Below are 14,540 nucleotides of genomic sequence, written 5' to 3' on the forward strand. Positions count from 1 at the left end.
AAACACTAAAATTGTGAAATGTTATTACAATTTTAAATAACAAACTGTATTCTATTTTAATATATAATTTATAATGCACTTCATTCCTGTGACGCAAAGCTGAATTTTCAGCATCATTACTCCAGTCACATAATCCTTCAAAAATCATTCTAACATGCTGATTTGCTGCTCAAAACCAGATCATATGTCTTTTTGCCACATTTGATCAATTTCATGCAATTTAAACCTAACTAACCCCAAACTTTTGAATGGTAGTGTTCATTATACACTTTATTTCTACATTTTTATATCCTCCCAAAGGCAGGTTTTGTCAGATATAGATAACTTCTTTACCAAAGTACAGCTGAATAAACCCACAAACATACACACTTGTAGCATGATATGTTCAATTATTTGGTTCGTGGAGTGGCAAGGATCTGCAAAATGCTGCGTTTTCTTACCACAAATGAGAACGTTGAAATTTGTCAAAGTGAATAAAAACAGCTTATAATAAGACAACTTCTCATCTCTAAAATGGAATCAAATGAAATGGAGCTGCAAATCCTATATGAACTTTAAATCTTCACTTCCATGGCAACACAGAAAGAAATATTCTTAGTGTTTCAGCGGTGCTAAAGCCCTCTGACTTTATTAATCCGTGCAGATAAGGGGAAGGTGTTGTGTGGAGGGAGGGTTGAGAAAGACAGAAAAAGAGAGAGAATCTTACCTTGACACAAATGTTAGAGGCAGAGAAGAACGGAGAGAAGGAGAGATTAAGAAAGAATAGATTAAGAGAGAGAGATCAGCACGGGTTCATCTGGAGTGTGTTTGTCTGGACGAGGGCAGGGGGTTCAAATGTGTGTTTCTTAACTGACGTGTACGTTCCATCTTTGGTTTTATTTTTAAATCGTTATCTTGTGCCATTTTCAAGCCTTTTCCGCCATGGCACAATTGTAGTGACCCCTAGAGGTGACAACAAACCCGATTCACCTAAAAAACCTGAGACACACACATAAAACCCTGTGAATACATGGAGGAGAGACACAGAGACGGGCATCTGTGGGGGAAAAAAAAAACATTCTATTCAACAGATCAAAATAAAAAATACTGACTGCTGAATTATTTTCAAATTGTAAAGCAGTGCACTGTGGGTAAACCAGGTCACAAATGTTACAGGTGCATTGCTGAACAACCAAACTAAATTCAAAACATGCAATTGTGTTATAATGATTATTAATCAAAAATCCACACAAATATAAACAGACTAGACTAGTTATGCTCTGTGTAAATTAATGGTTACAAAACATTGTTACAGAAAAAAATATAGGTATAGTTTACCACCATTCTCTCATCATTTACTCATCCTCATGTTGGTCCAAACCTGTATGCATTTCTTTGTTCTGTTCAACACAAAAGATGATATTTTAAAGAATGTTGTTAACTGGTTTCAGACCCAAAACTGTTTCAGGTCCCATTGACCTCCATAGTATGGCCAAAAAATACTATGGAAGTCAATGGGACCCAAAACTATTCGATTTCCACTGCATGGACAAAAAATACTATGCAAGTCAGTGGGACCCAAAACTGTTTGTCTTCCCTAGTATGGACAAAAAAAAATACTTTGAAAGTCAATGGGACCTGAAATCATTTAACTTCCACTACATGGACAGAAATTGCTATGAAAGTCAATGGGACCCAAAACCATTTGACTTCCATAGTTTGGACAAAAAATACTATGCAAGTCAGTGGGACCCAAAACTGTTTGACTTCCCTTGTATGGACAAAAAAATACAATGGAAGTCAATGGGAGCCAAAACCATTTAACTTCCACAGTTTGGACAAAAAATACTATGGAAGTCAATGGGACCCAAAACTATTCGATTTCCACTGCATGGACAAAAAATACTATGCAAGTCAGTGGGACCCAAAACTGTTTGTCTTCCCTAGTATGGACAAAAAAAAATACTTTGAAAGTCAATGGGACCTGAAATCATTTAACTTCCACTACATGGACAGAAATTGCTATGAAAGTCAATGGGACCCAAAACCATTTGACTTCCAACGTTTGGAAAAAAAAATGACTATGGACATCAATGGGACCCAAAACCATTTGACTTCCATAGTTTGGACAAAAAATACTATGCAAGTCAGTGGGACCCAAAACTGTTTGACTTCCCTTGTATGGACAAAAAAATACAATGGAAGTCAATGGGAGCCAAATCCATTTGACTTCCAACGTTTGGGAAAAGATACTATGGATGTCAATGGGACCCAAAATTATTTGACTTCCATAGATCGGACAAAAAAAAAAAAATACTATGAAAACCGTTTGACTTCCAGTGAACGGACAAAATATACTAGGGAAGTCAATGGGACCCAAAACTGTTTGACTTCCCTAGCGTGGACAAAAAGTACTATGAAAATCAATGGGTCCCAAAACTATTTAACTTTTATTGTATGGACAAAAAAATACTATGGAAGTCAATGGGACCCAAAACCATTTGATATCCATAGTTTGGACAAAAAAAATACTATGGAAGTCAGTGGACCCAAAACCATTTGACTTCCATTGTATGGACGAGAAATATTATGGAAGTCAAAAGGACTCAAAACCGTTTAGACTTCCAATGCATGGATAAAAATACTATGGAAGCCAACAGGACCCAAAACTGTTCAACTTCCATTGTATGGACAAAACATACTATGAATGTCTGGAACTGAAACTGTTGGACTTCCACAGTTTGGACAAAAATGACAATTGAGGTCTATGGGATCTGATACGTTTTGACTATGGAACGAATGACCCATAGTATGGAAAAAATTACTATGAAAGTCAATGGGAGACAAAACCGTTCGACTTCACAAAAATTACTATAGACATCTACGGGACCCAAAACATTTGCCTACCATAGTATGGACAAAAGAAAACACTACGAAAGTCAATTGGACCTGAAACCATTTATTTACATACATCTTTCAGGTTCCAGAGAAGAAAAAGTCATACAGTTTTGGAATGACATGGCAGTGAGTAAAGTATGACAGAATTTCATTTCTGAATGAACTACCTGGAAAATATTCTGTGGCAATCACCAAGAACCCATAGACACTAAGCTCAAAATATGCTAATAATATTCCTTTAATCATCACTGCTGCTGCATGGATGCTGGAATCAGCCAAGAGTAAAAGTGTCAGATCACTGCAAACAATCTTAGAATTTAGTGCTGAAAGGACATTGAACCCCCTTTCCTGAACACACAGATTTAAAACACATGCACTCGGATCAGATCACATCAGGCTTCTCCTGCATCAGGAGACATGCGTGTGCTCTCGTGCAACGTTCAGTCATCGGCAGGCAGGCAAGAGAAAGAGAGAGAAACCTACAATTAAGAGATCTGACACAAAAGAAACCCAAGGGAAGAAGAAAGAGGCAGAACACTGAAGGATGGATGGATGGAGCAAGCAGAGATGTAGAGGAAAGTGAAAGTGAGTGCAAATAGAAACAAGAAGAGATAGAAAAAGGGAGAGAGAATGAAGGGACCCTGTTGGAAAATCCAGCTGCTGATATCAGCACTTTGAATCCGATTGGCCGTATGCTGCGCTATTTATGTTCAAGAAGCATTGATTTTAGATTTACCTGCACATAAACATCATATTACAACAAAATGAACTGAGTCAGATTGTCTTCTCTATCTAAATCTGCTGTCACACTGGACTTTGTGCTCTATTCACTTCTATAAATATGCATGTGAGACCAGAGATGACGAAAGCTCAGTTTCAACAACACTAGACCTTCTGCAAATGTTGGTCTACGGTTGACATTAAATGTCATCTGCTGGTCTACATGTTTGGTGAGACCTGGTTTTGATCTGGTAGACGATTATGGTCAAGCTGGTTAGAATTGGTAACCGCTTTAAACTGGCAACACGCCAGTGACCACATTCGAAAAACCCCAGCTTGACCGCTTTAAACTGATATGAACTGGGTTTTTTTTTTTTTTTTTTAACAGCAGCGGAGAGAAAATTAAAGATGAATTTGTGGGATGTTTGAATCATTGTGATTTACAAAAAATGACAGGAAGTCATTCAGTTTATTAAAAACTGCCAGTTTAGCATTTATTTTTTAAACTTTACATAAACAGAGCAGCAGCTATTGATAGAAGTTGGTGATTTTACGGTTTTATATGCTTCAAATGCATTAGTCTGGTGCTTTTATTTGAAACAAGGCCATTCTCCTCAACAAGGCCGCACTTTTTTTTTGTTGAATAAAAATACTGTAAAAAAGTAATATTGTGAAATATTATTACAACTTAAAAAAAATATATTCTATTTTAATATATTTTACAATGTAATTTATTCCTGTGATGCAAAGATGAATTTTCAGCATCATTACTCCTGTCTTCGGTGTCACAGGATTAGGGTTCAACCAATTATCTGCGCCAACATTAAGCATTTTTATAGTTATCAGTATCGGTCATTTTCAAAACCAATTTGCTGATAAAATAAACTAAAAGCATTTAAAGAAAGTTTTCGTCAAACCCCTTGTTATTCTTAATATTTACATTAATTTTCACATTTACACCACACTGTAAAAAAACAAACAAACAAAAAAATTAGCATCAAATAATTTGTTACCCTGCAGCCATAAATTTCTACTCCAATAAGTTTAGTCAACTGTGAAAACTTATATATTTGAGTTGACTAAACAAACAATTTGGTTTATTAAACTTAAATCTGGGCTTGTTACCCAGCTGCCTTAAAATTTTAAGTTGAATGAACTCAAATATCTAAGTTGTCACTTAGTACAACTTAACATTTCAAGTTGACTAAACATTTTTGAGTTGACGGTTTATAAAAATGTACAATTTTAAGGCAGCCGGGTTGGGTTAAGTTGACTCAACAAATTGTTTTTTACAATGCAGACACGTATATCAGTTCAAAATATTGGTTATTGGTCTACTTGATCTATAATAATCGGTATCAGCACCGGCTCTGAAAGACACGTCGGTCGACCCCTACATATGATCTTTCAGAAATCATTCTGATATGCTGATTTGCTGCTGAAGAAAAAATACTTATTAATGTTGAAAACTGTACTGCTTTATATTTTTGTGGAAACACTGATAGATTTCTTTTTCAGTATTCTTTGATGAGTAGGAAGTTCAAAATCTTTTGTAACATTACATATCTTTAATGTCACTTATGATTAATTTGATGCGTCACTACTGAATAAAAATATTTAAATATTACAAAAATATAAAAAAAAAAAATACAGTAGTGTATAAATCAGTTTGTTCCATGCATTAATAACCACTAATCTTGTTCATGATTTGACGCATTTTGCACTGCTGCAATTACAATACTTTCCAGAATTCAAATTTTCAGCTGCAAGAAAACCAATCTGATCCAGTTATGATCAGATAGTTACAAACTATGGGTGGTTACACTGCCCAGGGCAGTTCGAGCCAGTCTGAACAGGGTATTACGATAACTGCAAGAGAGCGAAGTGTAGAGGAAAAAGACAGATGGAAATGAAGGACTAAATAAAAAGAGATCTAATGGCCATTCCCAAAGTCAGCCAGCGGCGTCTGCAGTGCTGAACACGAGACCGCTGTAACCGTGTCATGCTCCAAGCTCCATGCTGAATATGAATCATGAGAAGGAGAATGTGAAGCAGAAAGGATGGATGGACGGATGGATGGATGAATGGGGTGAGACATGAGGGGACGAGGGCTACCTTGTTCCACCAGACCGGCGGTGGTACCGGCCGCAGCAGCGGCTGCAGCGGCGGCCGCAGAGACGCTGGCGGGTGCCGTGGTCTGCCTGCCCACTGCCAGACACACACAGACACACACATATGCCCATTGTGCCATAGACTACTGGTTCTCAACTGGTTTTGCCAACACAGTATCAAAAGTTTAGTGCACAAAAGTAAACAAAAATGTCCTGGAAACATCTATGGCCTATTTTGTAAAACTGGTTCTAACCAGACACATGACATTGCGGTTCATGCTAATCAAATTTTTTGTCCTAAAAAGCCACTGGAACAGCAGCATACAAATTATGACACTAATTATCTCAGGTACTGAATATGTGCTTAATTTAAAGGAAGACTCCACTTTTTTTGAAAATGGGCTCATTTTCCAACTCCCCTAGAGTTAAACAGTTGAGTTTTACCGTTTTCAAATCCATTCAGCTGATCTCCGGGTCCGGCGGTAGCTCTTTTAGCATAGCTTAAGGTAGATCATGGAATCTGATTAGACCGATAGCATCTCGCACAAAAATTACCAAAGAGTTTCAATATTTTTCCTATGTAAAACTTGACTCTTCTGTAGTTATATCGTTTACAAAGACATATGAAAAGTGAAAAGTTGTGATTTTTTCTAGACTGACATGGCTAGGAACTATACTCGGCATAATAATCAAGGAACTTTGCTGCCGTACCATGAGTGCAGCAGGCGCAATATTACGCAGCCGTCAACTCTGCCGGCTGCAACTCTGCATCTACACCAACCATGGTACGGCAACAAAGTTCCTTGATTATTACGCCAAAATGAGAGTATAGTTCCTAGCCATATCAGCCTAGAAAATCGAAACTTTTAATTTTCCGTCAGTCTTAGTACACAATGTAACTAGAAGAGTCAAGTTTTAAATAGGAAAAATATCATCATTATATATGGTCATTTTTGAGCGAGATGCTAATGGTCTTTTTAATGGTCACTTTTTATTTTTTTAAAAAGTGGAGTGTTCCTTGAATATTTAAAAAGAGATGATTTTGAGTATCATTTTACGTGACCTTCATAGCCATACTAAAAGTGACAAATGTATTCCATGACAAAGACGGCATCATTCACTCAGTATGCATTTTCATTATGTCAAATGTGTTTAATATTTATGAATTAGATTATGCATCGTTGTGAGTGCAGTGCACTTGCAGAGAGACTTTGGCACTTGATTCACTTGATTTCTCAATGCAGTGATTACAAATCTTGCTGACGCATATTCAGTGTTGAAACATGGATTTTCGAGTACTGAATAATTTGTTTCAGTTTTAAAATGCTAAAAATCAAATGAAAATGCTAAAATTTCATGAAGCATTATGCAATATTTAAAAACACTGTATATAAATATTTCATTATTTCCATGGTCTTGATTGAAAAACTTTAAACTTTATTTTAAATGATAGAGTGAATACTACACAGGGTTTTATTCTACATTTAATTACTTTATTATATTACTTATTTCTTGCATACAATCTAATATTACTGTTAGATTAACCTACCTGAAAATGTAAAGTACTATTTATTTCATATGTATATTTGTTTTTGTTTTTTTTGTACTTGTTTGTCCTGTTGCTTGTCATTTGTTCATATTTTATGAATGGTTACCTGTTTACTTCAATATTTGTTTAGAAACTTATTCTTATTTATATTAGACTTTCTTAACTAATATCAAGAATTGTTTTCTAAAATTACAATCTTACCATAACAACTTTATTTATAGCAAAAATAACTATATTGTAACCTATATAAATAAGATTTTGGTCTCCCCTACTATGACTAAAAAAACAGAATCAAAACATTAAAAGTAACTGAATCAAACTGAATCACATGTTATTGTAATAAAAATGTGAATTTAACTGAACTTAGCTGAACTGAACTAATTACAAATAAAAACAGAAAATTTAGAAATGACATTTAGCCATCAGTAGTTTACTGAACCGAACTGACACTAAACTGAACTGAACTTCACTGAACTAAGCCAAACTGAAGTAAAGTGAAGTGAATTTAACTGAACTAAACAATGTCATCAGTAGTTCAATGTCCTACAAAGACAAAGAATGTTTATAGTGAACCTGCTAAACTAACCTGGGTTTGATTTGGTTGTTTTTGTCAACTCTAAAAGTACTCTGAAACTCAAGAGTCGGTGAAATGAAACCTGTCTCTGTTGACTAATTTGTCAACCTGTCTAATTTTACAGCAAACATACAGACTGTTATGTTAGATTAATTTTTTGGTCTCGGCCCACCAGTTGAGAACCACTGCTGTAGACATCGAGAGAGAAACCAAAGGATAGAGCAGTCTGTTAGCGTGGAGAAAGTTAGCTGGAAACACAAGCCGCTGTCTGCAACCAGAGAGGGATTTTGAGAGTCCATTACAGTAGGTGGCGTAATCATATAATAAGGTTTCCCCTGTCACTCTGGAATAAAGAAAAGGCTCATTTTCTTGTCAAGCGCTCCTCGGGGAGCCACTCTCTGCTATCAGCGGGGAACGCGCCGCTTTCGCCAGCGCCAATCTACGCTGCGGCAAAACAGAGCAAAGCATTTATTTGGGGGTTGGAGTTTCGACGTTGTGAGAAGGCAGCAGAAATACAGAGGGGAGAAAGTGATAGAATAAGTGACAGAATAGACATAAACAGGAAAAAAAAAACTCATCAGACATTAAAGGGCTATATGGTAGAAAAGTCTTCTAAAAAAAAAAAAAGTAAAAATTGTCAATCTGCAATAACGTCTACTCTACGTTTACTCTATTTGAACAAACATACAGCACAAACAATATAATCCAGTTCACAAACAAATGACTCTTATGAACTGGATCTTTTAACGATTCAGTCAAGAAGACTCTGAGTTACTGGTTTGAATCAGTCTAACGAGTTGTATTCATCAGAGTAGTTACTAAATTAACAACTACCCCTCTTACTAAATGAATATTTATATGACATGTAGTTGAAGATACATGATAACAAAACAGTAAATAATAACGCTAATAAACTGTATTTTTATGTAGCCAAGGAATATTTATTGACTAAACTGCCTTAATGGGACTTGCCTATTTCACTGTAGAAAACAAAAAATATAATATAATATAATATAATATAATATAATATAATATAATATAATATAATATAATATAATATAATATAATTGACACTACACATAATAGCATGATAATTATAACAGAATAATCATATTTAATTTTCACAATACATATATAGTATGTAACTAAAAATGAAAGTATGTAAATAAATATAAAAACTATTACAATATTATAAATTATAATATAATATAATATATTATAATATATCATTACCATTTATATTTTAATTTAAAATACAAAATATAATATATAATTGACACCACACATAACAGCGTGATAAAATAATAATTATAATATAATATTTAACTGACACCATACATATATAGTTGTATGTGCATATATTTTATTTAATGTATAAAATAATATCATTTACACTGTGTGCAGAATTATTAGGCATGTTGATATTCTGGTCATATTTTTTTTCCAAACACATTTTACCAATTCCAAACCACATCAGTCTTAGTAACTACTGTTAATTTTGTATTTAATCATTTATATGTGATGTATAATTGTCCGTGAAGGCTGGAAGTGAAAAACTCCTTATATTCAGGTGTGCAGAATTATTAGGCATGTTTTCGTTTACAGCTAAAATGAGCCAAAAAAGAGATTTAACCCAGACTGAAAAGTCCAAATTATTAAATGCCCATGAGAAGAATGCAATACTAATGCATTACAAGAATTTGCAAAGTTAAGGCTTGACCATTGGACAGTGAAATGCTTGTTGAGTCTGCATGGTCAGAAAAAACAGGTGGAGAAGAAAAGATGCATGTTAACTGCAAAAGAATTAGGAATTAAGGTGAAGAATTAGGTGTGACACCATCAGGAACCGTTTCCAGTTCTCCAGCGCCACCATTTTCCAGAACTGCAACCTACCTGGAGTCTTCAGAAGTACAATGTGTCAGGTTCTCAGAGACTTTGCTTGGTAAAAAATCCTAAAAAATGCCCCTGACTTAATAAGAATAACAAGCTGACGTGTTGTGAAATACATGAAGACAGTTTTTTTATATGCTTTAGAGACAGATAAGTTGAGAGTGACTCTTGAAGGACAAGCATCACATCCTCTTGTGCCTCTGATTCAAGAATTTATCTTCCAAAATCTGGCAGTAAGTTTTGGGAGTTCATGTTTAGTCTCTTATCCTGAAAAGTCTGACTTGCAGAGATGGACTAAAATGAACTCCCAAAACTTACTAATTAATTTCACAAGACGTCAGCTTGTTATTCTTATTAAGTCAGGGGCATTTTTTAGGATTTTTTACCAAGCAAAGTCTCTGAGAACCTGACACATTGTACTTCTGAAGACTCCAGGTAGGTTGCAGTTCTGGAAAATGGTGGCGCTGGAGAACTGGAAACGGTTCCTGATGGTGTCACACCTAATTCTTCACCTTAATTCCTAATTCTTTTGCAGTTAACATGCATCTTTTCTTCTCCACCTGTTTTTTCTGACCATGCAGACTCAACAAGCATTTCACTGTCCAATGGTCAAGCCTTAACTTTGCAAATTCTTGTAATGCATTAGTATTGCATTCTTCTCATGGGCATTTAATAATTTGGACTTTTCAGTCTGGGTTAAATCTCTTTTTTGGCTCATTTTAGCTGTAAACGAAAACATGCCTAATAATCCTGCACACCTGAATATAAGGAGTTTTTCACTTCCAGCCTTCACGGACAATTATACATCACATATAAATGATTAAACACAAAATTAACAGTAGTTATTAAGACTGATGTGGTTTGGAATTGGTAAAATGTGTTTGGAAAAAAAATATGACCAGAATATCAACATGCCTAATAATTCTGCACACAGTGTAATCTATATAATTTAATATAATATAATTAATATGTATATATAATATATGTTTATATATTTTTCTTTTATATGAATATATAACATTTTAATATTATATAATAAAACTATAAAATGTAACTAAATAAAAGCATGCAAATACATATTAAAAATATTATAATATAAATTATAATATTACAAATAAAGGCAATCCACATTTTTTAAATCATAATTGTTTCTCTACTAAATATTTTCTACAAAGGCAGACATGTATAGTTATATATAGTGTAAATATTTTATTTAATAATGTATAATAATATAATATAATATAATATATAATATTTATGTTTTTTCTTTTATATAAATCTATAAACATTTTAATATATAATATAATATAAAAACAAAATAAAATATAACTAAAAAATGATAAATAAATATAAAAAATGTATATTATAAATTATAATATTTTAAAATAACATGATAAAAATATTACAATATTATAAATAATAAAAATATTATAATATTTTAATTTAAACAGCAATCCACTTTTTTATCATAGCTATTTCTCTACTAAATTATTTATACAAAGGCGGACAACTGAAGTGTGTCTTTTTAATAAATAATTTTAATAAATATAAATTAATTTAAAAATAATATACATTTTTAATTAATATTAAAAATAAATAAATAAATAAATAAATAAATAAAGTACTATAAAAACAAATTACGTTTACATGTCAATGCCTATTCTTTACTCTGATGGGGCACTGTTAAAGAGGGTATTAAATAGTCATGAAAAATTACATTACCATTTAAGCTGCAAGAAATTTTGATTAAACTATAACAGGAAAAAGTAATACATTCCTTTTAAAAGAGAGTGAACAGAGGCCGAATAAAAAATAAAGGAATGACATACGAGGGCAAGTGCGTGGAGTGACGCTCGGACACTCCCACGCCTCCTCTACCACTGAGTCACCCCGCGGGATGAGGTAATTACAGTAATGAGAGCAGAGAGAGGATGGCTGACGAGCCATGGATGGAGAGAGCAAGAAAAAGAGAGAGAGAGAGCATCTAAAACGCTCCTCAAACAGGAACACTGTTGCTTCCGCCCACCAGCCTGCTGTTGAAGTGCGAGCGAGTGAGAGTGTGTGTGTCTGTGTGTGTGGCGATGTGAGAGAGCAGATGCTTCATTACAGCAGAAATAAATCACATGTTATTATAAACGCCAGTTCTCACACGTGGCGTTTGGCACAAGCGCAAACATCCAGAATTCTCTTTCCATCCAGACACGCCGTATGCGACCCGCCGCTCACAAACGCCACGCACTTCCTATAGAACCGCTCATCTCTGAATCAATCTGTCAGGACACGGCCCGACTTTGAAGGTCCAGCTGCTCTCGAAATCGAATAGCTGGATAAGAAACAGCGTATTGCTCCCTTAGCTGTGAGATTTGTTTTTGTATTGAAGTGTCCGATGCTTCAAAGCATAAAGTAGGATTTAATAATAGCATGAAAATTAGCTTTAGAGATCATTTAAAGGGACAGTTCACCCAAAAATGACAACCTCGTCATCATTTGCTCACCCTCATGTTGTTCCTAATTGTAAGAAATTTTATGGAGTTTTGTAATCATCGGAGCCGCTAATTTCTGATCATTATATGAAAGAAAAAAAAATCTTATGAGTTTGTTATCACATGACATGAGCACATGATAGTTCTTATTTTCAGTGAACTGTTCCTTTAAGAGTCAATGTTGAACTAACTATTAAAAAGTAATTGAAATAAACTGAAATATTATATATATATATATATATATATATACACACACACACATATATACATAATATTAAAATATTAAAAAGCTTAAACTTCAAAAACTCCAAAATAAAAAAATTAAAATTAAATACTACAAATTATTTTTTTAATTATATTTTCAACTAACTGAACTACCTAATCTAACTAAAGATACAAAAAGTACTAACACTAAAATTAAAAAACACCAAGCTAAATAAAAATACAAAAAAATTAAAATTAGTAACTAAAACTACAAAAGCACATCACAAAATTACTAAAATATAAACCAAAAATGAATTAATTAAATTTCAACTTACTGAACTATTTGAAATAAAGTAAAAAACTGAAGTACTAAAGTTACTAAAAATTACTGACACTAAAATTTGGGAAAAAATAAAAATAAATTAAAGCTAAAAGGAAATACGAAAAACCAAAAAAAGTAACTAAAACTAGTTACAAAAACACATCACAAAATAACAAAATAAAATATAATATCAATTTTAATATGAATTAAATTTCAACTAACTGAAATAAAGTTATAAAGTGAATAAAGTTACAAAAAAATTACTAACAAAAATTAAAGTTAAATAGAAATACAAAAAAATAAATTAAAAAACAACAAAAGACGTTACTAAATGTTACAAGATGTTACAAAAGATGTTACTATGTTACTAAAACATAAATAAAAAAAATGAATTGATTAAATTTCAACTAACTAAACTAACTGAAAAGAGTTTAAATTTAAGTTACGTACTAAAGTTACAAAAAATTACTAACACTAAAATTTTGATAAAAATAAACATAAATTAGAGGTACAGAGAAATACAAAAATATATATATATAAAAAAGTTAGTAACTAAAGATATGAAAGCACATCACTAAGTTAATAAAATATAAACCAAAAATGAATTAATTAAATAAAAATTAAATTAATTTGATTAAGTAAAAAAATAATTAAAAAAAAACATATGCTAACTTAATCTTAATACTATAATAGTATATAAAAAATACTAAACTCACTGTTAAGAGTTTGTGTTGATGCTTTCCAGAATAAAAGTCTGATTCATTTAATGATTCATGGTTTTGATTCCTCTACTCAAGAAGTCAAATAGTTCAGCTAACGCAATCCAGGTTGGCCGAGTGATCGTACATGTCTACAACTTGTCTTTCAGGACACAATGTCTACGCAACAGACTTGATGTGAACTTACCAGAGAAATTGCGCGACACCAGCATGGTGGTCAATATCGCACCCTATACGTGAGAAAGAGATTGTAATGTGAACAGAGGAATCAAGCGGTGGGTTTCAGACAAATGCAGATGAAATGCATCCAGCTCCAGGTATAATGACTATTAAAAGAGACATCAGCAGACCTTGAGTTTCCTTCTCGCATTGAACTTCTTCAGGCACTCGACTGTTTCCTGTCTGTGCATCATGGACGCCACAGTGGAACGTTGCTGCAGGAAACAGAGCGATCGGATTATTGATTCAATTGTTTGCATATAGTAGAGACAATACGAAACTAAAACTAATCCTATTTACATTTTTTACCTTGTTAATAGTTACTATTAAAGGAAAGGAGGGAATAATGAAGTCCTGACACATTTTATATTGTGAATATTTTGTTTTATCATGAAATATGTAATCTCAGAAGTAATATGGGTTACAAACATCCTTTCATTTTGACTTAAAGTGTATGTAATCTGGTGTGTGTTGGTATTTTATGGTGTTCTGTTGGCTGGTAATACTCACGCAGACCCACGGGTGTTTAAGAGCCTCCTGGGCCGTGATTCTCTTGGCTGGATTAATGGTCAACATCTGATTGATGAGGTTTTTGGCTTCAGGGGTGACTGTGTCCCACTCTGGCGAGGGGAACTACAGGAAACATGGAAACACCATTATGTATTGACTCAGCAAGTTGTGCTCTATGAGTGAAATCACAAGGGGACTCACGTCATAAGCCCCGGCTTTGATCTGCTGGTAGAGTTTGTGCTGGTCTTCATCCCAAAATGGAGGATATCCCACCAGCAGAATGTACAGGATGACTCCTGGAATGACATTAAAGAAATTTCACTTTTAATGTGCATTCACAATCATTCAGCTATTAAGCATTT

At 33.5% G+C, this 14,540-nt stretch overlaps 1 protein-coding gene across 1 annotated transcript in view; it reads right to left on the reverse strand.

Annotated features, from left to right (window-relative positions):
* Nucleotides 1-14,540, reverse strand: part of LOC127171585 (calcium/calmodulin-dependent protein kinase type II subunit beta) — a 91,276-nt gene that overhangs the window by 33,842 nt on the left and 42,894 nt on the right. Inside the window, 5 exon segments of the mRNA XM_051120325.1 lie at nucleotides 5,713-5,805; nucleotides 13,637-13,679; nucleotides 13,800-13,883; nucleotides 14,179-14,301; nucleotides 14,380-14,474. Coding sequence (XP_050976282.1) covers nucleotides 5,713-5,805; nucleotides 13,637-13,679; nucleotides 13,800-13,883; nucleotides 14,179-14,301; nucleotides 14,380-14,474 — 438 coding nt within the window.

The sequence above is a fragment of the Labeo rohita genome, chromosome 10, assembly GCF_022985175.1.
Source record: "Labeo rohita strain BAU-BD-2019 chromosome 10, IGBB_LRoh.1.0, whole genome shotgun sequence".
Classification (NCBI taxonomy): domain Eukaryota; kingdom Metazoa; phylum Chordata; class Actinopteri; order Cypriniformes; family Cyprinidae; genus Labeo; species Labeo rohita.